We start from the raw sequence: 27,041 nt of genomic DNA on the forward strand, positions 1-27,041 counted from the left end.
ACTACTAATTTAAGAAATTTTAGCACAAACACAAAATCCCTCCAGCTATAAGCAAATACATCAGGAAGGTATTGTAGAGATTTGGCCAGTTAGATCAGAGGGGATGGAGGGAGGGTAACCTGGACTGCAGCAGGGTGAACACTCAAACATCTACATTTATGGTAGGTACAAAACTGTACTATGTTCATCGTGTTACCCTGCTGCAGTCATCACACTTGGGTAGAATCCCGAAGCTAAGGATGGGTGGAGGAGTCATAGAGGGTTAGAGGAGGTTAGAAGGCCCTGCAGAACTGCAGTGGCGAGGCCAGCCCTAGTCTTAGAGTAAAGTGGTAAGTGATAGTGTTTGGTAAAGGTGTGTACTGAACTCCAAGTTGCAGCTTCCAAAATCTCCTTGGTTGGAACCCCCCTGAGGAAGGCTGTAGATGTAGCTGTTGCCCTGGTGGAATGGAGCTAATGGTAGCAGGAACTGGTTTTCCATGATGGGTGTAGCAAAAACGAATGCAATGTCCTATCCATTTGGAAATGGTTTGTTTTGATATAGCCTTCCCTTGTGAAGCTGTAGCATAGGATACAAAGAGCTGGTCAGATTTTCTGAAAACCTTAGTTTTATCCAAGTAGTAACGTAGTTGCCTGTGAATGTCCAAGGAATGCAGGAGTCTTTCTCCTTTGTTCTGTGGATTTGGGAAGAAGGTGGGTAAGTGGATGGTTTGATTTAAAGCCACACTGGAAACCACCTTAGGCATGAAGGAAGGATTAGTTCGTAGAGAGACTCTGTCTTGATGGAAAATGAGGAAAGGTTCCACTGCCATTAGTGCTTGCAGCTCTGAGACTCTTCTAGCTGAAGTTATTGCTAGCAGCAGGGCAGTCTTCCATGATAAAAACTGTAGATCTGCAGAGAAAGCTGGTTCAAAGGGAGGTAGTGTTAGTTTTTCCAGAACAAAACTGAGGTCCCATTCTGGGGGGCCTAATGTTTTTTGCCCCTCTGAGGAACTGCCTTAGAAGTGGATGTGAAAATAAGGGTGGATCCGTGTTGTAGTGAGCTGAAATAGCTGATGCATGGATTCTAATGGAAGAAAAAGAAAGTCCTTTGTTCAACATCTCAGTTAAATACTGTAGAATCTGAGGCATGTGAGGCTGAAGTGTATTTTGGCCTTTAGCTTGATTCCAGGTGCAAGGCCTTTTCCATTTGTCCGAGTAGGCCTTTCTGGTGCTGGGCTTCCTAGCTTCCAGAATAACATCCATAACTGCTTGGGAAAGAGGAGCTGGCTGGATGGTTAGGTGATTTGCCATGCAGCCAGATTTAAGGTTTTGAGCTGGCTGTGTAGAATCTGATTGTTTTGCTGTGTGAGCAAATGGGCAATTTGTGGTAAAATCCAAGGTGGGCCCTGGGCCATATTCCTTAATAGTGGGTACCAGTGCTGGAGTGGCCAGTCTGGGGCTATGAGTATCAGTCGTGGTCTCTCCTTTCTGACTTTCAGAAGCACCTTTGCGAGGAGAGGCAATGGAGGGAAGGCATATACTGTCAGGTTTTTCCAACTGAATGAGAGTGCGTCCACTTTCCAAGCTTGATGGTGAAGTGTTCTTGTACAAAATTTTTTCAGCTGATAGTTTTGGGGGCTGGAAAACAGGTCTATGTCTGGAAGGCCCCATTTTTGAGTTATCATTGTAAATATTTGTGGATCCAGTTTCCACTCGTGAGGATCCATGATGTTTCTGCTGAGGTCGTCTGCCAATGTGTTCTTTTTTCCTGGCAGGAATTGAGCTTGTAACTGAACTTGGTAAGCCAGTGCTGTGTTCCACAAGGTCATTGCTTGTCTGCATAGAGGGTAGGAGTGTGTACCCCCTTGTTTGTTTATGTACCACATTACTGTGGTGTTGTCCGTCCTTATTGTAAGTTGTCCTGGATGTAATAGGTTCTTGAAGGCTGTCAGAGCATTCTGTACAGCTAGCATCTCTTTTTGATTGATGTGCAGATTCCTTTGATCTGCAGTCCATATGCCTTGAACACACTGTCCTGCCATGTGTGCCCCCCAGGCGTAGTCCGATGCATCTGTTGTCATAGTTTGCCTGGCTAGGGGCAAGGTGAAAGGCTGACCCTTGTTGAGGTGCCATGCCTGTGACCACCATAGAAACTCCTGTTGTAGGCAGGGAATAAGAGATATCATTGTGTCCAAGCTGTGGCTGTGTTGAGACCATACGCTTTTTAGGTACCACTGTAATTTCCTCATATGCAGCTTTGCAAATGGTATTAGTAGAATGCAAGACGCCATGAAGCCCAACACCTGCAGAATTTTTCTTGCAGGGAGTTGGGTCTTTGTTGCCATTGTTTTGAAATATTGAGTCAGTTGTAGTTGTTTGTCTGGCGTCAGATAAGCCTTCTGGGCCGTTGTATTCAAGCTGGCACCCAGGAATGTCATATTTTGTGAGGGTACTAGTTTTGATTTCTTTTCGTTTACTGTGTACCCTAGGCAACTTAGAAGATGTTTTACAAAAGCCAGATGTTGTAAGAGGATGTCCTTGCTTTCTGCTTGGATGAGGCAGTCGTCCAGGTATGGATATATTTGAATTCCTCTTTGTCTGTAGTATGCAATTACTGGTGCCAGGCATTTTGTGAAGACCCTGGGCACAGTGGATAAGCCAGAGGGCAGTGCAGAGAATTGGTAATGGGTTGGACCTGCAATGAAACGGAGGTATCTTCTGCAACTTTTTCTGATAGGGACATGCAGGTATGCCTCCTTGAGGTCCAACGTTACTAGCCATGCTTTCTTGCCCAACATGGGAAGAAGCTGCTGTAGCGTTAGCATCTTGAATTTGGGTACTTGTAAGAAGGTGTTTAGAATTGAAAGGTCCAGAACTGGTCTCCAGGCATTGTCCTTTCTGGGTCTAGAAAGAGTCTTGAGTAAAATCCTTGGCCTTGCTCCCGTGTAGGTACCAGTTGAATCACTCTCATGTCCATGAGAGCTGTAATTTGTTTTTGTGCCTCTGCCCATTGATTTTGTGTCAGGTTTGACATTCCTCTTTTCATTGGCAAGGTGTGGAAATGGAATCTGTATCCTCGTGAAATTATGACTAGGACCCATTTGTCCTTTGTGACAATGTGCCAGTTGTCTGAAAAAAGTGCGAGTTTTCCTCCCAAGGGAGCTGCCAAGAGAGAGTTGCTTGGCCAGATGAGGTGTAAGTCATTGAGTTTGCCTTCTAACAGTTTGGGGCCTGTCTTCTCCTCCCTTCTGTGTTGCAGCGCCCCATTGTCGAGGTCTGTATTGGGCTTGTGGTTGTCCTCTGCCTCTTGGACGTCTGTATTTACCCCTCTGTGGTCTGTCAGTGGCTGGAAAGGACCAATTTTTTGTTGGCCAATTTCTGCTGAAGCGAGGGGGCTGTACCTGTAGAAATTCTTTGACTGTCTGCATAAATTTTGCCTTATCCTCCATTTTCTTTAAGACTTCTTCTGCTTTAACTCCAAACAGAACATCCTGCTGTAAGGGAGCATCTAGAAGCCTTGCTTTAACATGATCAGGCAGAGTTTGTTCCTTTAACCAAGCATGTCTACGTATAACAGACCCAGTGACAGCTACTCTGCAGGAAGCCTCTAAGGAATCAAACCCACATTGTAAAGTATGTTTGCCCACCTGTTCAGTTGCATGCAACAGACCCTGCATTTCTTTCAATTCAGACTGTTGAGGGAGTGTGCTCATTTTCTGTCTTAACTGAGACATTAGAAATTGCTGATATTTTAGCATGTGAAATTGGCAATTTAGTGCTCTCATAGCTACAGTGGCTGAGGTGTAAACCTTTTCCCCCCACCTGTCAAGTGCTCTGGAGTCCCTTTCAGAGGGCACAGGATTTTTTGCCATAGTAGCCTTAGCCCCTTTTGGACCCTGGGAGATAGTCTCTGGATCAGCAACAGGGCTTTTATAAAGGAATTTGTGGGAGTCAGGCACTCTATAGTATCTGTCTGGTTTGGCTGGAGCAGGAGGCAGAGAATCTGGGTTCAAACTAGATTCTAAGTAAACATCATCCACAATATCTAAAACTGGGGGGATGGCAAGTGGTCTGTGCTGGGGGAGTAAAAGAAACTCTCTGAGCCTTTTCTTAGAGTCAGAGTAGTCCTGACCTTCCCAGTGAAAATGTTCCCTCATAGTGTAAAGTTTCCCCAAAGGAGTAATCTTCAGGAGGAGAAGCTGAGGGAATAGAATCCTCAGCATCAGAATCTTCATAAGGGGAAAAGGAGTAATCTTGGTCCTCAGAGGAGCCTGAGGAAATAGACACTTGTTCAGAGGAGGCATAATCTTCCTCTTGTCTAGGCCTTTTGTCGGGTGGGGGTTGGGAACCCCTGATTAAAGAGATCAAATCTTCAGCCATTTTAAGCATCTGTTTCTTAGGCAAGGGGCCTTGAACTGGAGACTGAAGTGCAGTCTTTTTTGGTTTAATAGGAGTCTTTAGCTTAGGATACATTTTTATGGCGAGCGTCGTCGGTCTGAAGACGCCTTCAGAAACCGATGGTGTTTCTGCAGCACCATCTCTTTCTGTAGTGTCGTCGGTAGGGGCTAAACAAGATGGCTGCGTCGGCCTAGCACTCTCAGCCAAAGACTCCGAAGCGGTCTCAGGTTCCAAGTCTGCGGTAGTCAGGGGCTGCGTCAGAGCCTCACTGAAGACCGATGAACCGGAGACCTGTCCAGCCGAGGCCTCGGAGTCTGGCTTGGGTCTAGGCTGCCTCTCCTTATCCTTGCATTTTTTGTGCACGCCGGTAGTCGGTTGCTCCGACGGCATCGTATAGTTAAATTTTCTACCGAAGTAGTATCGTGCGAAATCAAAGCGTCTTTTTATAGTACGCTTATTAAACCTAGCACAAAAACGGCAACCAGTGACATCGTGGTCTGGGCCTAGGCAAGGTATGCAGTAAAAATGAAAATCCTTAGGAGGTATTTGCTTCCCACAAGAAATACAATTGTTAACTTTTTCTGACATCGGTCTGAGGCAAGAAAAGTTTCCCCAATGGGGTACTTAGCTGTATTGAAGACTTCGGATCTGAAATTCGGCTTCGAAAATCTCAGGAGTCGGGCCAACCGGCACTTGCGAACTGCTTCTGCTTCGGGCACCGCGCGGCAAGAAAGACTGAAGAAAATGGCGTCGGATGTATTATTTATACCCCTGGCGCACTGATGTCAGGGAAGAAGCGACAGCAACCGACGCCGGACCAGGACTTTGGAATTCCGGCCGACTGCGGGACCGCCTGACGGCAGGATAACCCAAGTATGATGACTGCAGCAGGGTAACACGATGAACATCTGAATCCCCTAGTGCCAAATTTTACACTGTTGAGTGGCTAGCCCTGACATGGAGCACAGTCTGTGATCTGTGTTCTCCTATCATGAGGATATTTTGCACCACAGTAGATGCCCAAAGCGGTTGGTCTGTACAACTCTTACCACTACAGGACAACATTTAGAGTCTGTGCCAATGCCCACAGCTCTAGTAGCTTTTTGCTTTATCCCCACCCTAGTAAGATTCTTTATCCTTTACTTTGCCATTTCTAAATGACTCACCAGTAAATTGTCTTTTGTTACAGTGCTGGGGGTATGACTTTACTAAGCCACATTTACTGTCTACTCTAAAATAGGTGCTGCTAACTTCGGTATTCTTCAGAGGGGTCTCTACAGTAATGGCAGGTATGTGCAGGTCTGTTTTAATTTAGCTACATGGTCACGTTATTGTCATGAATTTTTTTATTAAAAGATGCAGTCTATAGAAATATTCTGTGGGACTATAGATCAATAAAAAGAGCCTTATATGTTGTAACATTGAGACAAAACTCAAACATTCTGAAACATCAAGATGGAATATCTGAACAACATCAAATATAATTTTCATCACCATTATTTTCATGGGCTTCATTCCCATATAGGTGGATTTGATCTCTGCATGTCATTAGGGATTGGTGCCAGTTTTTTCTTTGGAGTCATATTCATTTCAAACATGCCTCTGTGCATGCGGACAACATGAAGCATACCACTTAGGTTTCTAGTAAAGCATACTAATTAGGTTTCTAGTAATTTTCCCCATACCACGATGCACTTTTATACTTAACAATGCATTTCCCAGTGATTACTTCAACTTGTGATGCTCCACTACTACAATGAACCACATCTACTTATCTCCTGCAATGGCCCTCAGCAATTGTGCAGTCATCCGGCATCTGCCCTCACTTCCAGGTGCCCAGAAGTACACACACATGAAACTTCACTTTAGTATTTACTTTACTTCCAAGACGGTTTATTCTGAAAACTGCTGATAAAGACAGGCACTTCCAAAATGGCCATTTCCATAATATATGACTGCCCAACCTGCTCCTGTAGTAGCTAGCCAGCTATGGAAAAAACATGATTTGCATGTTAATGGATGATGCAGCCTAAAGTAATTATATATTAATAGTCAGTGTGTATAGAGGGGTGTAAACTGATTTTAATGGGATACTACACAACCGGCATAAGAGGCAAATCAAACAAAAGCTATGGGATGAAAGGCAAATCAAACAAAAGCTATTCTGAACAGACTGGTAAACTAAAGGACTAGATAAACATGACTTTCACTACAATGACCTAATGAGAAACTGAACTGCACTGCCAAACAGCTTTAATTATAAAAGATATAATAAAAGAGAGTAAATCTGGACAACAGGGAGCACATACATGTCAACATACAAACAACTGCTTATAGAGGGAAAATTTGGCAGAGGAATATACCTGCAGTATGAACACCTTACCTGCAGATCGCTGAGGACAGATAAATCATCCTGAACAAGTTTCTTCACTGGCAACAGTTTGCATGCAACAGCTCTCTTTATTAAGGCCTGCAGTCTGTTTTCAGAAAGGGAGGGACTCATTAATATCCATGTAGTGATATGTTGATGGCTGTACCTTGTGTTTAGGGCCACTGCTGTGTTTTCTGGGGGCACTGGGAAAAGACAAACACGCCAGACACAGAGCACCAGTACAAACCTGCATTAGTACTTGTATGACCTGAATTTGCACTTGTACTACACTAAATATCTGGGCCACGGAGATGACATATATTTTTTTAATATTAATTTTGAAATGTAAACATACTTATTAAGGAGAGTCTGAATCCTGTTTAAAACAGTGGCACTAAGGACATTTCTGCAAACTGTCTGAATGTCAAAATATATAACACTCTTTAATGAGATTACAGCTTTTGTCATCTGTTTTTTTCAGGTTTATTTTTCACTCAATTTCACTGTACTTTCCAGCAGATTTGACAAACATTCCACTATGACTCACTGATTTCAACTTTTCACGGAACCAAATTGTTGAGCAAAACCGATTGGGAATTGCACCCAACAAAAATTAAATGTTACCGGACTGCATCACTAATGGGGGGGGGGTACACTCCCTACAACCTCTAAACATATACATATCAATATCATGATCATACAAACATGAGGAATGGAGAAATCTCCCCAAAGAAAAGAATCACTGCCACACACATCTAGAAACAGCACTGACAGTGACTTCCTGTGGAAAATACGTGAACTGGGAGCTACTGATCAGTTAGACAGAATCTTCTTTGTACTCAACAAGAGAAGCCACAGTTACAGAACTTAGAAACAGCACTGAATTACCTATGAATGTGTATACAGAGACAGCATCTAGATTATCCAGAAATGCAATACTATTGTGTGTGTAAAAATTTAAGTACTGGTCACTTAAAATGTCTTTGTTTAATCTATTGCAACCACACTTAGTTGTAAGACTGCTTAGCAACAACTTAGCTATAAAACAAATGCAATATCAAAAGACTCTGCACAAAATGCACCTACTTGCGTTCCACAGTATGAACAGCTGAGGTTTTTGCAGATGGCACAGATTGTTGTGGCTGAGATGGTAAAACGGAGCAGAGAAAAGCTGCTGGGGACGACTTCTCCTGGGGTGCATTAGGGAAAGAGAACACTGGGGAAGAGACATCATATGCAGGTGGCGAGAAAAAAACAGCATCTTTACCAAGGCTGGGCGAGGAAGACGATGTTGAAATAGGAGAACTCAGAGATGAGGATGAAGATAAAGACTTCCTTTGTCCATTCGAAACCTGTGGATGCAAAACTATGGTAGATTTTTTTACAGAGTTTGCTGGTGCCTGTAATACATGCTTATCCTGAACATCTGGAACTTTCGATGTTACAGTTGCTGGAGTTTGTAGTTTTAGTTGACTCTTATTTTGTGACTGAATAAAATGTTTAGGCCGCTCATAATTAAACATGCTTGGTTGACACAGGGAAGATACTGAAGGAAGATTTGTCACACTCATGTCCAAATCTGCTTTGTAGTTCTGATTTTCAGTAAAATTTATATCAGACAAAACTGACTTTTGGATAGGTGGTGCCTGATAAAACTGTGAGGAATAAACTTGTTGCTTGCTATTCCCAATTTCTTCTTTTCCTTTTTCCTGTCTTTGTTCTTGGTCATATGAAGGACAGCTGTAGCTTTCCTGCTGCAAAACGTCCCTGAAGATTTAAGAAATATTATATTTAATACACTTTAAATACGTTTATTCTGTTTTGTAACATTCTAAAACAACTTATTAAGTTTCAGTTCAGCAAACTTTGGGACTAAATGTCTATATTTGAAAAAAAAAATCAATGTAATCACTTACCATGATGATAGACCTCTAAGAAATGAATACATCTTCAGTAACCTGTAGGACTGTTTACTACACGCATTAGGACCAATTGACATCTGGAGATTTTCAGATACTGCTCGGCTCCCAAATCTCAAATTCTTTGTGGTAAGCTAGTCAGATACCCTGAGAATACATAATGTAGGTAACAAAAGGCAAAACAGATACTGCAAGAGTGGTGCTGGTCAGATTCTGCTGTATTTAGTAACACAGGAGGCAGGGTGGGTTGGTGGGTTGGACCCAGACGAAAGAAGAATTTGAGAAAATGTGCTACCGAAGAAAGATGCGATTGTTACAGAACTGTTATTATGGTAACTGTGTAGCTTTCACATCTAGTAAGAAGTAATCCATTGCTGGTAACCTCTATTATGTAGTCCCTCACTAATGGGGGGGTGGGGTAATGCACTACTGAGTGTGTTGTCCTTTGGATGAGAGGTTAAACCAAGACCCCATCTGCTTGAGTTGGTGGTAGCTCAGATAAATGTAAAATATTCCATGACAGCTATCAAAAAGAGAAGGGGAAGTTCTCAAATTCTCTGTCCAAATTTCCCATAGTCAGTATAAATACTACCCTGGTTGTCCCCGAAAAGAGACCACTAGCCTAGTGGGAGTAAGTCAATCAACACATAGACAGATGGACAGGCTTGGCTAGGCAAACATTCCTTTGATCACTGGGAGCCTCAAGGAGAAATGTTCCCTACATACAGTGGTGGGCAATTTATAATACTTAGCAGAAGTGTTAAGGCTGGACTATACAGCCACTGCGCAAAGATCATCGACTAAAGCATTTCTGAGGAAAGCATCAGACATGAATACAGGCCTGGTTCATAACAAACAGGAATGCAAAATGGGGATTGTCAGTCACATTCAAAATTGGAGAACCCATACAGACAGCTTGATTTTGCTGATACTGAGATGAGTTGACCCTGTGTGATGAAACATCAAACCTCTGAATGGTACAAATCTGAGTAGTGTACAGTGCCATACCTTGCATGGGCAAGAAGGCAAACCACTAGGATCATCCTTAACTGTTATTTGTTCTGTGTTTGTATCCATGCTTGCTAACCATTAAGCCTCTCCTCAGTCAGACCCTATCCTGTCTAAGACAGACCATCATCCAAGTAGCCACAATGGTCCCTTGGGTTTTCATTGGTTTGTATCTTGGCATTTACAGTGCTTTACTTATACTGGCCTAATCTTGCCCATGTGGTGAAGTGGCCACTTGCGCCTCTGCAAGAGTCACCTATGCCTCCTTGTGTGTAAATGCATGCTTCCCCACATGTGCTGACAAAGACTACTTGTCACAGGCTTGGGTGGCTACACCCACATGTTTTCCAACATTGGTTCCTTGTATCATGACTGGTCTATGCTCTCCATCTACATGTCACTAGAGTAGAAACCACCCTCCATCTCCCTAGAATGGGTGGGCTTATTGTCCTTACCTTCACCATCAAGTACCTAAGTTGCCAGTCCAACTTGGGTTGCGTGGGTTTCAGTCATTGCTTTATCCCTCTATGTCACTGGTGCATGTTAGGATCACCCTAAATTTGAAGGTTGAGGCTTTTGTACTATTTTAAGGATGAGGAGACAGGAGGTCTCCAGTGCAGCATCTCTCACCTTGTGGTTGTGATCCAGAATTAGTCTGTAAAAGTTCCAGCATTTCACAATTGATGGGGATGCAGACACTTGCATTACTGGCCTCCTGTGTAGAAAAAAAATCTGTTTGCTATGATCTGGTTCAGATACTACTCATGGAGGCATAGCGAGTACCATCTCAGGTTGCCTGCTAACATATAGGGCAGATGTATCCTTAGGGACAGTGCAGGTGGGAAGATGTGTCTGGAACAAGTTGCCTACCAGTGCAAAGATAATTATGGGTAACACTGACTACTTGTGGGGACACCACTGCAGTCTGAGCATCCACTGTAGTGGCCTACGAATGCATGCCTGAGGCACCATGCAACAGCAGTCCTCATATAGCCTAAACCTTCAGAATAAACCCCACCATGTACATTGCACTAAAATCAGCTGTTGGATAGCCAGTTTCAGTGCTGTAATCTTGTGTTTTTTTTTTTTCAAACAGGCTCTGAAAGTGATGGTACCATACTACACCCTATGAAGGCTAAGCTCAGAGTAGGGATTAATTAACTGAAATTTGCGACTACTGATGGTAACATCCAGGAGATCAAACAGATGGCTTAGAAGCTAGTTGGCAAGATATTCCTGGGATGTTACAGCCAGCATCCATTCATCTAAGTATTGGAAAACTTGGTCAGAGTAGGCACTGGTGAGCTGCTACTATTGTCCTGCACCAAATGAATATGCTGGGAGCTGTTTTTAGCTCAAAGGGCAGATTTCTGATCTGATAGTGGTTGGTTCCTGTCTGAAAATGTAGATACCTCACAGACTCCTTGGCAATTTTGATGTGACGATATCTGTCCTGCTGGTTGAAACAGCACATCCATTCTCCTGTTGATAAGCACAGGAGGAAAGTTTACACCAAAGTCACTTAAAAATACTCTTTTACAGTGCACTCATTCTGGCTACTGAGATCCAGAATGGGGCTGAGGTCTTGAGTCTTTCTTTGTATCAGAAAGAACATGGTGTATTAACATTGGGACACCTGATTTTTTTGGGACCTCTTAAACAAGTCTTTTGTTTAGCATAGCCAGGACATCCAACTCTGTTGTTAATCTCTGACAGAGTGGGGCATGTTGCAGGGGCTTCAGATGACAGACCCAAGTTAGGTAGGAGATCTTATAACCTTTGGGTATTTTGCCTCTTATCTGTCTTGAATGAAATTCAATTGGACAAACTTACTCCAATTTCTTCCAGATAAAAACAGCTGGGAAGGTTTTAAGGCATCTGCTGACCATTGATAAAAAGTCTGTGTCCACTCTGACTAGCAGCAATTTCTTTTCTCCCTGCATTTGGAGGTATTATTGCCTTGTGACAGATTGAGACCTTGCCTCCTTTGTACTTTCCCCAGTGAGTTTGATGGGATCCACACTAAAGCCCCATCCAGCAGTGGACCTCTGCATTCTGCTAAAATGATTTGGTGAGACTGAAAGTTAATACCCACAGTTATGATGGTTTTGCCTAGTTCCTTCAAGATTTCAAGGTGGCTAATGATCTTCTTGCAAACAGGAGAGGTCCTTTAAACAGTACGCTAGGAAAGCTGACTTTATGTCATGTGCAAAAGCTATAGGCTTTGGCCATGCATGCTGATATATTAATATGCCTTCAGCTGGAGCTCTGGCCAAATCTTCAACTATGTTATAAACATTCTGGCCTGGGCCATGTCTGTCTTAAGACTGGAGGACCTGGCTACTTAGGCCATATCTTCTGCTTATGGTGCTCATCTGGTTAGCTGTCTGCCAAGCAGAGCATTTTGTCTGAGTCCCCTCTGAAAATATGCATGCATGCCAGACAGTTAAGTTCCTTCAAGGATAAAGGGGAAGATGCAAAGACTTGCTTCCCTAGCCTTTTCATAACCCTGGACTCAGTCTAGTGGACGAATGGCAAGGCTATATGAAATATGAATCTTGTCAGGGCTGCTGCAGAGACTATGGTGTCAGGGCTGGAGGTTTCTAACCAGACTATTGAACTCCTGAGTGGCATAAATATCTTGTCCAATTTTCAGAGTCCTGGGATTACAGTGCCCTGATTGTCCCAAGCATCCTTGGTGGCACAAAGGGATAAGCCATGACCCATGTGACCTGTGTTTACTAGTGGAACAGGCACAAGAAGGACAAGGAAGGGAAGGATGGAACAGAGTGTCTGCTGCCAGCTTATTCTTCCTGGGGGAGGCAGTTTAACTCACCTCATTGACAGCACCTACTGAGAGTCAGGTGTACCTCCTGCAGCAATGGGTTTAGTGAGCCCGGCTGCAGTAGCTGTGAGCTGGTCAGGTAGAAGGTTGGCAGATGTGAATGCATGTATGTGGCCTCTAGCTGCAGCATATAGGGGATCACACAAAGCCACTTCCAGGAAGAGAGTTAAGGGAAGTCCACAACATCTCCGGACTCTCCTCCCAAGGAAACAAATGGGCTCATTAGGTTCACTTGTTGGGGAGCAGATGGGCTGGAGAGCCTCTGCTCTTTTCTTTAAATAGTTTGTGATTTATTATTTTCTTATACTATATTACAAGCTATGGTGTTAATGCTTATGTTCACAATTTAACCTTGGTCATCTTTTTAGGTCCTTGGTGAATATAAACCATCACTGATAATGTATCACAGAAGAATTAAGTCTTTTATTTTACCAGTCTTTTTTTTTTTTTTGCAGCTGTTAGTATGGGAAGTTTACATTTAACCATTAACACTCTGCTGCAATCTCCTATAGTGTCTTTTTGCCTGTCTGGCTTACTATTTTTTTCACTTAACATTTGGTAACTGGGTTTTACAGCCACAATTCAAAAGATGCAGGCTTCACAGTAACATAGCAAACACGAAAGTGGATTAAATGTTTTGTCTAAGAAAAGGTGAGCAAGAGTCACAAAAATCGGGTTCCAAAAATCAAGAAAAAAATGAATGTGCACTACTCAGAAGGTAAAGACACAGGTGGAAGAAAGCAGCAGTCATATGGTTCATTTGTAGACGTTGACCTTCATCGGATGACCTGCTGGAAAATGTACATTGTTTTCTTACAGACTACTAAAGCTGTGGCAGTGAAGTCAGTTAAAACAAAGACAGTTATACAAAGTCAGTAGGGTGCAGGGTACAGACCTCCTTCAACATCAAGTGGTTTTGTATACTTCTAAAATATGTATTCTGTTCAGTCTTAGGTTCCTTAAAGCATGGATTGAAGAACCATGCCATAAAAATAGGACTGCAGAAACTAGATGATGGTTGGCTAATCCAGTACAACCTTACTTCTTGTAAAAACAAACACTTCGCTAGGCAGGTGAGCTTCCGACTTGTTTAATAACAGCAAGCAAAAAGGCCTAACATTGCATTGTTACAGAAAAAGGCCTAACATGGCGTAGTTACAGATACCAGTCATTGCTCATGTCAAGTAGTACAGTCTTCAATTACCCACCTAAAATCAGTTTCTCCCAACCCCCATTTGCTGAGATCATTACACAAGTTGCACTGACTGAGTTGCACTGTTTGCACAGAAATCACAAATCAGTCTCAAACCTCTCAAACTATTAGCACAAGAAATCTGGACAAAGCCCAACACAATGGCCCAAAACTAGGAACACATTTTAAATATTGCTGTTATATGCTTAGAAAATTGCAAGAATAACAGGATTTGTGTTAGCATGGATTTTCTGAAGGATATGAAGTCTGAAACACAAATACATGTAATTAATTAGTGACTTTAATCCTTAGATCATGCCAGTGATTTGTCAAAAAAACACAATTTATATGAGTAACAGACCAACAATATGAGGCAAAAATCTGGACATTCTGTGGAAATCTGAACAGTTGAGAGGTACGGTCAGCCTACAACAAGGGCTCCCTCTCTAGTGGAAAGGATGTTGCCACCCCACTTACCAGTTAAAGGACCACACAGAGAGAAGCTGTAGCAGCAGTACAGAAATACAGACTTAGTAGCAGGGCATACAGAAATGGAGTGGTGGACACGGCACAGAAAGAATTGCACACCATAGAAGAAATAAACACATACAAAGGGGAAAAACAGGCAGACTGTAGCACGTGTAGCAGTTTATTGCACCAGATTAAAGCTATTCGCCATGACTGATGTTTTATCTTGTAGCATGAGCTCTAGTTCCACCAGTGTTGCTTTATCTACTTTGCAACTCTTTTGGTGTTGCCATAACAAAATGTCTCAAACCCCCCCCCAGAAAACCTGAGTTATTAGCAACTTGGGTATCTGTTAGAGATGAAGGGGGGAGGATGAACATACATATCCTGGGGGCAGACTTGGATCACCCAATACCACAGTCACTTGGAGGAAGGGTGACGAGGTAAATGGGCAGTCATGTGGTGCGCAAGTAATGCACCAAGCCCTGCAGTAGCCTTCTACCACAAGTTCGCAAGCATGTGCAGTTGCACACTTGCATGGGAAAGGCATTACGGATCTTGCATTCCTCACCCATAGGGAGGGGGTGAAGACCATAACAAGGAAATGTTTTCACTGCGAGGTGCCAGTGAGGGTACAAGCAATAATTGTGGATGCCTGTGCAATGCCCCCCTCTGGATGGCATGTTACTGGAAGAATACTTGGTGCAGGGAAAGAATAGGTATAATACGACTGGGAGAGGCCTTTTGGCCAGAAAGCATGGCGGCAAAAAAAAAATGCAGAAAAAATGTCAGTTCTAGCACTTCAAGTTTTGTGTCAAGTGAAGTAGTTATTACAGGTTCTGTGCAGGGAAGGAAAAACAGACAGATACAAGTTTTACTAATTTCCTTCAGGACTGCTAGCAGCACTTAATCACTCAATCTTGGAGAGAGAAATATGTCAGCCAGCCCACTACTCCCTGTGGAGTGGTAGCTCTTTTGACTTACGCGGACTTGCATTACAGCTTTTTAATTGCAACTTTATTGCACGTACTTCACTGAACAGGTTAACTAAAGTACTTTCAAGCAGTACTGGTATCATAAAGTTAGGAAGATCAGCTCACAATAACACACCATCAGTGAAAGAGCTACGATGATGATGAATAGCCACAGATAATTCTGTGCTGTGAGTGACCTAAAAATCAAATTAAATGCATTGATAGCTGCATCTGGAAAGTCTGTGGTGAAAGTTGTCCACTAATTTTAGAGCTGCTACAGCAATTTGATTTACCTGTAGTAATCTCAATTTCATATATATATATATATATATATATACAATATATGAAAAGTTAAAATTTAAGGTTTGTTGTATCAATGAACTTTACATAATCACAAATGAATATCATTAAATGACTGTTGCAGTACCATATAGCTATATGGGATGCATCCTGCCAAAAATATTCACAAAGCTGGCCAGTCTACTAAAGCTTTGGGCACCTTCATTGTACACTGTAAGCCTGTCCTAGCACAAGAACATGCCAGTATAAAAATGAGATATGGGCACCCAATTTCAAAACTTCCTTGCTGTTGGTACACTTAGAGGTCTTGTCTTCTTAGTGGCTTCAGTACTGGTAGTAAGCTTGTGACTAAAGTTTTTATGCAGACAAGTACCCCATAAGAGAACTTCCATTATTTTGTTTATTTTAAAAGTTATACTGAATTGAACCATATGTCTGTCAGGTAAGGGAAATGTGTAAGCGGAATGCAGCTACCTCATAAGGATGCACACAATATCTGGCCATGTGCCGTTTGTTTCTTTTACTTCTAAAAAATCCCTCTCTCCCCCCATTCCTCCTTAGTCAGTCACAACAGATACCTTGAATTTTGTATGGGGCGGTTTCTGAAAGTATCAAAGTCCAGGATGTACGGGAATTTCATTTCAGACCTAAACACAAACCCCAAAGATATGATGGCCCTGATAAAGGTTACCAAAGAACTCAGTCATCTATGGACACAGGAAATGTCTGTTAATAATAACAGAAATGTTCACAGTCATGTGGTGCACAAACAAACAAATAAGGGGGAATGACGTCCTAACTCCTCTACAGGCAAGCCATGGCTGGCAATTTACAGTCTCTCCATTCAGGCAGCCTGCATTCCTTCACAGCACAAACACAATTGCATATTCACTGAGCAGATCCAGCACAGCTCCTCTCGAGTGGATATTACACACCCAAAGGTCCTTTACAATATTGTCTACCTGTGGGGAACTCCTCAAGTAGATCTGTTCGCTTCCTATCACAGACAGAACAATTCTCTGCCAGGACACTTTGCATAAAGGCCTGGAAACCATGTACTTTTTCTTTCCAATGGATAAGAATGTGACTTTATGCCTTTTACCCTTTCCTGTGCTAACCAAACTCACACTAAAAATAAGGAACTCTCCAAAGATACTTCTGACAACCCCCTTTGGCTCAGAAAACATTGGTTCTCCCTTGTCATGCACCAAAGAATGGAGTTATGCTTACCATGGCTTCCAGGCTGCACATACTTGTCTTACCTTGTCCAAAATTCTTACCTCAGGGGCCCTTGCTCATACAGGACAAGTGATCTGTAATCCACCCCAAAATTCTGTGCCCACCTGACTATATGGATGATGCTTTTGATCTCATTTAGGTGCCTCTTTTCATAGGATATGCAACAGGTGTTAAAGTTGGCTAGAAAAACTACTACTATAAAATCATATTTGGCCAAATGGAATAGAGGGAAGAGAATTATTTATACACTGGATGTCCCCAGGTAACTCAGACACTACCTAGACGAGATAACTCAGATACTACCTAGACAAGACTGAAAACTCTATGTTGTCAGACCAGTGTTTTATATTCTTTACAACTTTTTATTTTCTTTGATGGTAAGAAAAAAAGAGGACAGCCATTTTCCAAGCAAACTATTTCTAGGTATCTATCTCAGGCTATTCAGTTCTATTATTCTCATCATGGAAAAAGCCATCTCACAATGTCAAGGCTCATTCCACTAATGCTACCATAACTTCTGGGGCTTTTGGAAAGGGGATTGACTCTAGAGATATTCTAGAGGCAACAACATTGTCATTAGTACACACTTTTACAAAGCACTATAAAATGGATTACTTTTCCAGTGCCATGACAGGATTTGCTAGAGCTGTTCTCCAAAGCTTATGGACTTTGGACCTTTTACCTCCTCCCTTGCTTCCTAAGCTTTGGCAGTCATTACATATATGCTACTGCAGTACTGATATAATGAACATAATACAGATGTGCAAGTGTACTTACCATAACAGTATATGGTAATAGATTACCGTCGCACTAATAACACCCTCCCTACTCCTCACTTTTTCATTTTCCCGTGTTCCCCTGGCCGGGGTAGGATCCTTGTTACTTCTATTCCACTTTGCAGTGGTCTTGGTTGAATCCTCAAGTGTGTTAATATAATATGAACCACATGGTTTGTCAAACTGGCGAAGGTAGAAGCAATGTCCTTAAACTTCTCTTTATGTGACTCATCTGGTTACCTGTCAACTACCAGGAGCATTTCACTGGTGACCCTCTGAAAATGCAGTATGTGGGATAAACAATTCAGTGTCCTCATAGATTTTTCCAAGAATCATGCAGACGTACTCTCTAAATTCAGGCTCATCTGCGGTGACCATTGGGAAGTCATGCCTTCATCACTGTCAAGATCTGCAACTGGTGGCTCTGTAGGGGAGTCAGTGAGCTTAGATCAAATGTGGGCTTTGTGTGGTATAAAGGGGAAAGTCTAAGAATTCGGATGATGAGAAAGGCCACTTAGTGGTTTCTTATGTCAGCGAAGACTGCAAGAATCCTGCTGAAGATTCTTCTGGCATGGTCTGGTTTGATTACAGATGGCTACAAGGCATCCAGAGCTCATGCTGGATCTATATCAGCATCCGTGCTAATGGTGTTTGATGCACAGAGATGGGCAAGGGAGTGCACTGACGTGAACCCTATTAGTGTTGGCTCCAACAAAACCTGTGGTGCAAAATGGGATGCTGGTGTTGGGGAAAGAATCTTGGGAAGTAAATGGCATAGTCAATGATGGAAAACAATGGTGAATGAGCAATACTGGGTAAGTGGGAACAGGCTGACAATGGGAGTAGACCCTGTGAGTATTGCACCAAGTACTGCATGTGTGTCATCAGTACTGGGTCGACATGCTTAAGGAAAGAAACGCTATCGCTGCCAGAAGAAACTTTGAGTCTGGGAATTTAATTGCAGATGACACTGTTGAGTGCAAAGGGGACTGTACTGAAGAGTAGGAAAAAAGTTGCTGCCTCTGCAAAGCTTTCCTAGCAACATTTGCTGACAGGATGGGAGAGCAGGTGCCTGCCATTGCCTGTCTTACTTCTCGCATGGTTTTGGCTAACATTTTTGTAATCTATTTCTTACTATACCAGGGCACAGCTGTCTTAGCTATGTGGTCTGACTGTTGGCATCAGGGAGAAAGCCCCAGCAATTAAACTGTCTAAATGACTTTCAAAAACGTGCATCTGGAACATTTCTCCCTGGGTCTCCACTGAAAACTGGCTTTGTTCCAAGTCTGAGTTTCCTAGTAAACAAATGTTAAATAAATAAATAAATAAATATATCTTGTGATTCTAAGTCTGGTACCTCTTCTGTCTGCTTCAGCATTGTAGGCACTGTGAATGGTGCTATGAGCTTCCTGGAAGGCTTGTACTCAGAGGCTTTCCTCTTCAGAGGTGATTTTGAGTCTTAAAGCCTGATGACAAAGCATTCTTGACCACAACCTTAAGGTGCATGATAGGCTTTTCATGGGCCAAATGTTGTTACACATTGGATAGGCATAGTTTAAAATCCAAAACATGTTTGGGTTCAAGTTACTGTTCCTAAACAATGGTGCCTAGTGTATAAGGTGATAGGCAAGTTTGTTTCATCTTTTACAGGTACAGGTAGCTCTTCTGAAACCCAGACAAATCGGGCAGTCTGTAGTATTATACCACTCTCTCAGATAATACAGACAATTCAGATACCCATAGCAGTGGGCACTGTGTGTTCTGCAAGGGCACGTTTTAAATAATGACTTCTGCATGATGCCAGGGAATGAACATGAACTTCAGACTTCACATGCCAGATGGGGAGCAGTGGAGAGAGAGAACAGCCAACATAACAAAATTGAAGAAAAGAGAAAATGGGGCTACTTGAATCCTGCCTGATGCACAGGAAGGGTGGTGACAAAGGAAGCAATGTTTTTACTGAAAGAAATAAGCAGGGCTGATTAAAACATGAACTGCTATAAATACGGCACACGACAATAAAGAACTGGAAATACAGGAGCCAAGCATTAGCATGGGAACTGAGGGAGCAACTGAATGGTCTAAAGAATACTTATGTGCTGAGTGGCCCTGTTCCTGTGACACACACACACGCACACACACACGCGCACACACACACACATTTATACATAATATATACATATATATATATATATATATATATATATATATATATATATATATATATAATATTGAAGCGGACTCGACTGAATGATCATATCATTGACCCACATCCTCGAAAAGTCACAATGCCAAAGTCCGACATTTCAAATTACATCCCAAATTCGAAGGTTGCTTATCAAAAAGGCAGGCCCTGACAGCTGTTTAGAGAGAGGTAATCTAGAGGAAGACAGGTACTGAGGTACTGCCAGTGTTCTCCATCAGTGACACTGAATGAGAACAAATCAAGGTTTAAAAAAAAAAAAAACTCTCACCAGTCCTTTTCCAAAAGTACATGTACACCATCATGTCTCTGTAAAACTGTAATCCTCTGGGCCTCATGGTGACTCTTCTTTATTATTAGCTTGTTAAGTAGAAACCACTCTTGTTTCAGGCATCTGTCTCACTGACTCAGTGCAACAGAATCTCTTGTCAAAGGTCTTCATCTGTCTGAGGCATAGGTCTGAAATGTAAAACTCTGGAGATAGTCTCCATGTAATAATTATAGCCACTAGTCCTAAGGGGGCACATGAATGAGTTAATGACAACTGCTGTAAATTAGAACACAGACACCAGCGTTAGTAGAGATGCTACACTTGAAAGCATAAAAAATTAGTCTGCTTCTGACACATTATCTGCTTGGTAGTACATGTCAGAAGTAGGGTTACTACCTTTTCAGGTGTCCAAAGTGGGACATCTTTTTTAAATATGTGACATTTTATACGACAGGCCATACCTGCAACCAATGCAAACGACTAGACTTCATTTTGTTGAATCTTGTAGAAAGACCTATTTCATGTCAAATTAAGACAGAAATAAATTAAATATTTTGAATTTGAAATAACTATTACGGGAAAGTTAGGAAATCTTTTTTATCTTTAGATCTCAGGACATTTATCATTTTTCATGTTTTTTTTTTTCAGGATACAACTGTCTAAAAAGGGACTCTCCTGCATAAAGAGGGACATATGGTAACCCTGAGGTAAGATGTCCGTGTGAGCCTGCAATCATTTCATTTTATTTTTCTCAGGCTGAAACCTGACACGATGGCTTTCATAATCCACAATTCACTAAATTCTTCAGTTTTAGACCTAGTGCTATGCTAGCTTCACTCTCACAATTCCTGGAAAAGCCTATTCAGAAACAACTTTTTCAACAACTTATAAAAGAGCCAACTCCTAATCCATCCATATACTACATGGTTTCAATCCAGACCATAACACAATTACAGTTCTATTATCATTCTTGTAATCTGTCAACAAAGCCAGGGAGAATGGCAAAATTATCTCTACCATATTTCTAGATTTATCCAAAGTCTATGATACACTCTCACATAGAAAACTCCTGCAGCAAAATTTCCTCTCTTGGCCTTTCACAACCTACCAATCAACGGTAAGACTGCTATTCGTCCAACAGGTACCAGTCTGTAAAATGGCACTACTCACTCTCTCCAGACCTGCCGGTCAACACAGGAGTTCTCCCAAGGTTCTATTCTTGGCCTTGCCTTTTTCAATATTGTCATTCTCTTCATACTTCTCTGGCAATCTAATCCACCCCCAAAATGCTTTCAGTCCAACACAAAAATGTCTCAGTAACGCCTAACAAATTCAGTATTTCCCCAAATGATACATCTAAGACAGAACCAAATTCAAAACTCACCTTCCTGAACAACACTGAAATGGAAATGTCTCACATACCAAGTTATTAGGTGTGACCATTCATATAGGATAACCTAAATTTTGATCTGCACATTCACAGCAAAATTAAAAAAAAATCAAAATCTAGGAATGCTGTATAGATAAAACATTTCTGCACTACTTCAAAGTAAATAAATAAATAATCCTCAAAAATCTACAAACTTCCATAATGAAGAAACTAGAACAATGCTTTAATAAAATAAAATAAAATTTGTAGCTAAGAAAATATATTGAACCAACCACTTGTTGACATTCAAAATACTGAACTAGCTTGAACTACCCCAACACTTGACATATACCCAGCTACTCGTAACCCGTAACATAATCCATAAACGTTTAGCATCCCCGACAGTCAGCACTACCCTCCATAGCTAATCACCCCAAAAGACCTCTTTGATCCAACAGTAGAAATACCCCTCTATCAACAAAGCTCAGTAATCAGCTAAAAAGCTCAGGTGGGAGGGTGGCATAATGGTTAAGGTGTTTGCCTTAGAAACCATAGGTGCAGGGTTTGATTCTCACATGGGGTAATTGGCTAGGCTTAAAATGGCCCACAAAGGCAGTTAGCCTAGTACTAACCTATGAACCTATAATCAGCTGGAAACACCCTGAACTCTAACCCTGCAGCTATGAGTTGGGGCTCACTCTCTGCTACACTTGGGTCAGTAGCAGACCTCCAGATGTTTAAACCAACACCGAGACAAGTTCTAGATAACCCACAGCTTTACTCTAGTACCACTATATTTTACACCTTTTACCTAGTCTCCCAAACACCACTCACATTTATCAGCACACAAAGCCTATGGTAACTCCATTTGTTTACTTAACTCTCTCTGTTTTGGCAAATTATCACAGGTCCTGTACTCACTTTCACAATCTCAAAATTCCCTCTGCCCCTTCCCACCACTTCTTATTAGTCTCCTATTAGCTATTTCAACCTACCCCTTTTAAATAACCACATATCCTGTCCAGCATTATATTCTTCACAAAAAAATATTTCAGCCTGACATTCTGTTTCGTATTTACAAATGTTTGCTCTTTATTTACACTGATGTCCTTCAATCTCATGTTATTAACTGTATAATCAGACTGCCCAATATCATGCCATGATTTTTGCACTTGTACTTTAACCTTTGTTAATCTCCAGCCTGCTGCAATGACTGCACGCCTTACTGAGGTTCAGCTTCATAACGTGTACATTCCTCATTATTTTGTGTATGTCAATGTGATACTTGTTTTTCATTGCATATTAATTTGTCTCTCTCTAATTTCATTTAACTTTCATGGAGATTTTCTCCCAGGCCTCCGCTAGAAATAGCAGTTCTGCCCAGTCTGACTTTTCCCAGTAAAGAAAGAAATGTCAATAAATAAACAGTGCTTGGCTCTTTGGTTCAACTATCAGGTGGAGCGCCTTGTGTGTGAAGCCTGCATGTTGCCTACAATTTCACATGGGATTTCACTAGGTTCTCCAGTTTCCTCCCACATTCCATGAATTAACGAACGATTCTCCAACATGGCATCAGGTACATGTGTTTCACTAAGTTTGTGACAGTAAGTGCCTTGTAATGTTTTGGCATCCTGGCAAGGATTTTTTCACTGCCTTATGTCCTTTGGTGCCAGGATAGGTACACCTAATCCTTGACCAGGACAAAATGGATACTGGACAATGATTAAATAAATGAATAAATGAAAACTGCTATGAATATAATTTCCACAATAGTGGGACAAACAACTGTTTATTATTTAAGCAATAACCCACGCCTGGGTGTGGGTAATGCTGGATTTACCCACGGTTGGTGTGGTTTGGTCACGAGGGCAAAGCCTGAGTGGCCAAACAAAGACAACAGTGGGTAAATCCAGCATTACCCACACCCAGAAGTGGGTTATTGCTATTATACAATGACATTATTTAAGAAAAAAAACTTACTTTTCTTAAATAATGGCAGATTATAATGCCACCGTGCTGCCCTTCCGCAGCTGTCCAGTATCCTGGAGCAGTTCTGATGTACTACACATGCGTATGCTTATGCAGTACACCAGAGCTGTGTGTAGAGGAAGAAACGGAGAAAGGAAGATCTCCATTGCTTTTTTAAAGTTGTCTTGCTATGTTAAACTATGGTCACTCCATTTGTTTGCTTAACTCTCACTGTTTTGGCAAATTATCACAGATTTTAACATAGCGAGATATCTAAAAAAAGCAACGGAGAAAGGAAGATCTCCGTTCCCTTTTTTAAAGCTGTCCCGCTATTTTAAATGAGTTTAGCATAGTGAGACAGCTTTAAAAAAAGCAACGGAGAAAGGAAGATCTCCGTTGCTTTTTTTAAAAATATCTCGCTATGTTAAACTCGTTTAACATAGCGAGATTACAGCAACGGAGCTCTTCCATTCTCCGTTGCTGCCTAACACAAAAAAAAGTAAAGAATTATACTAATGGAAAAAGTCCGGGCGACCTGACTTTTTTCCATTAGTATAAGTCTGATTTACAACGGGCATGCTGACCAATCAGCATGCACGTTTTGGAATATTAATGGGGGGGGGGGTCATTGTATAATATAAAAGCATACCACTTGAGAGCTAAAACAGTGAATTAAAACTTTTTATGAAGTGCTTTAATAGTCTGAATCCTACCTTCTTCTGAATACAACCATTGAAGGTACCTGCTGTCCTTCTGTATGACAGAGAATCTTCCAAATATAAAATGTCACTAAGAGTGTCTGAAGTAGTCCTGAAAGTAAGTGACGAGACAAAAAAAAAAAAAGTAACTGCAAAACATAGTCAGAAAAAGTATTTAGACCAAGTACCACAATGTCAACATTCAGGATAAAATAGATTAAAAGTCATTGGCGCCAGAACCATAGAGCGAGGGGGAGCACCCCCCCCACTTTTACAGCTCCAAGATCTGCAACTCCATGGAGGTTTCTTTAAGGAGGACCCAACGTGCGTGCTTCACACACTAACGTAATTAACGTGAATTTGAACACAAAAGTGTGCGGGAATTGGAAGGTATTTGCTGCTCTGTGTGTGTGCGGGAACTTTGGAAGGTATTTGCTGCTCTGTGTGTGTGCGGGAACTTTGGAAGGTATTTGCTGCTCTGTGTGTGTGTGGAAACTTTAGAAGGTGTGTGTGTGTGTGTGTGTGTGTGTGTGTGTGTGTGTGTGTGTGTGTGTGTATAAAATGCCCCAGATACTTATAACTGCTGATTAGAATTACCCAGGCTCAAACACTGTACCTTAGTTACAACAGCCTGCATTCTCTACCCATACCACCACTTGTGATTCAGGGAGTTTAGTTAGCTCTCAACTGTCTAGATTTTCACAGAATATTTGGCTCAAGTTTAGTTATCTCTCAACTCTCCAGACTTTCACAGAATATTTGGCCGCGGTGATACGGCGGTAGCGTTGTTACCTCACAGCAAGAGGTTCTCCTGTTCGATTCTCGGCTGGGCTTGGGTGTGCCTTCTGTGTGGAGTCTGCATGTCCTCCCCGCGGTTGGGTAGCATTCGAAAGGCATGCATGCGTAAATGTGTGTAAATGGGCGTGCCTTCGTTGAAGGTTGGGTGTTGAGCTGGCACCTCGGCGTTTCGTAAAAATCTACTGCCAATCATTAGTGGACCGGAGTTTACGCTGTGGCGACCCCTTACCAGGAAAAGCCGAAAGACAAACAAACTTTTGGTCTGTTCTTCTTAAAATTTGTGGTTTTCTGGCAAATCAGTAAGAACGGAATTCCCTAAACAATAATAGCCCTTTAAGTTTCAGTCTTCCTATCTTTTTAGGAAACACACGGTAACACAAAACACTATTTTAGCAACTTTCTAAGATTATACAAGCAATAGTTTAAAATGTGTCCCTGGTTTTGGGGCTGTATCCCTCCCCAAATACATTTTGGCTTTTGCCAGATTTCTTCTGCTGTGAAATTGAGAGATTTAGTTGTGTCAAGTGGATGGTGCAGTGGTAGTGTTGTCACCTCATAGCAAGAGGTTCTCTTAGTTTGATTCTCAGCTTGGGTGCCTTCTGTGTGGAGTCTGTATGTCCTCCCTGCATTTGTGTGGATTTCCTCGGGTTGCTCCGGTTTTGTCCCATGTTACAAAGACATGTGTCAGGAGCATTTCTACCTGGGCCTCTGCTGAAAATTGGCTTCATTCCAAGTCTGACTTTCCTGGTAAACAATGTTAAATAAATAAAAAAAATTACAAGGAGCTGAGCGCTTCAGGGGAAAAGAAGTTTAGTGCTGCTTATTCCAAGTCTGTTTGCATTACAGCCTTACTTTTGATACAGAAGGCTGTGGGTTCTACTCCCACAGTATGCAGATGGATCGCTGATACTGTACTGTGTTATACTTTAAAAGGAGTGGATGCTGCAGTCCTGTGAATGTCCTCCTTTGGAGGAGTTACCCAGTAACTATGAACCTGTTATCAGTTTGCCATCCATTCCTTATTGCAATATTACTAGCTTATCATTTTTTAATGTAACATAGGCAATTTATTCTTCAAGGGCAACAGGGACTTTTTTTGTAGATGAAACAATGAAATATAAAGTTGTTTCCTAGCAGCAACTTCTTCATTAGTTAGAGCTCCCTTTAATGTGAAATTATTTAGACGACTTCTGCAGAAATTTTGCATATTTACTGATATTGATGGATTGTAATGACAGAAGTTTGAGTGGCCTTTTATGGTTGTAATTTTCTGAAATGGGTAGTTTTGTCATTATTGGTTCATACATTTTGTTTCATTGCTTACTAGAAGACTGTTCAAAACTAAAATTTAAAACACATTCTAACAACTGATGCTGTATTATACAGGGAATATAATTTAATACCATCAGCAAGGTGAATCAAAGAATGCATACATGTATGCACGGCCCTACAAATGTGTTTGAAAACAGCACAGAGGAAAGTGTGAAAGGCTCAAAATCATGGGCAAAGTTTAAGCTTTACTATTGTTACCAAAGCAATGGATGAAGGTAAAACAGTTCACACCACATTACCTTGACCAGGCCAAGCCTTTTGACACAATCCCCTACTCAGGTGTAGCCCAAAAGATGAATAATGTAGGAGCAAACACTTGCATCACTAGCTGGACTGCCATCTTACTCACAGGATGCAGGAGATCAAAATAGGGGAAGAGATCAGTCACTAATGGAATCCTCCAGGGTTCGGTGCTTAGACTTTTTCTGTTTGGCATATATACATCTCAAAAGTAAAAGGAAATACCAAAGGGCTTTGGACAGCTAAGTTTGAGATGACTGCAAGCTAGGAGCAGTTACTGAATCCCCAAATGACTTAACCATCATGCAGGAAGGTTTGTCCCAAATAATAACTGGTGTCAAAATCATGACAATGCCCTCTGAGAACTGACCCAATTATTTGGCATTTGGGAACTTGTGTGTACAGTGACCTAACCTTTGACCAACATGTGCCAAGAGTCATAAGAAAGTCTTTCTATATTGCACAGCTTAGCTTATAAACAAATTGATTGTGACTTGATCTAAAGATGTTGTTGCCCCCCTTTACAAAGCTCTCATTAGGTCAATCATTTTGTATAATGCCCACTTTGGCATGTATCTGTCCAACTCCATGCAACAATTGGAATACCCACAGAGATACCTTACTAAAAGGTTACAAGTCCTAAACAATAGGTCTTGCATGGCCCACTGCAAAGATTTATTACTATACTCAGTA

At 41.6% G+C, this 27,041-nt stretch overlaps 1 protein-coding gene across 1 annotated transcript in view; it reads right to left on the reverse strand.

Annotated features, from left to right (window-relative positions):
• MYOT (myotilin) overlaps window positions 1-27,041 on the reverse strand; it is a 1,852,166-nt gene that overhangs the window by 563,196 nt on the left and 1,261,929 nt on the right. Inside the window, exon 9 of the mRNA XM_044068976.1 lies at window positions 7,835-8,515. Within this exon, the coding sequence (XP_043924911.1) occupies window positions 7,835-8,515 (681 nt within the window). The remainder of the gene's footprint in view (window positions 1-7,834; window positions 8,516-27,041) is intronic.

The sequence above is a fragment of the Protopterus annectens genome, chromosome 4.part0 (genome assembly GCF_019279795.1).
Source record: "Protopterus annectens isolate FY-2018-M chromosome 4.part0, PAN1.0, whole genome shotgun sequence".
NCBI lineage: Eukaryota > Metazoa > Chordata > Ceratodontiformes > Protopteridae > Protopterus > Protopterus annectens.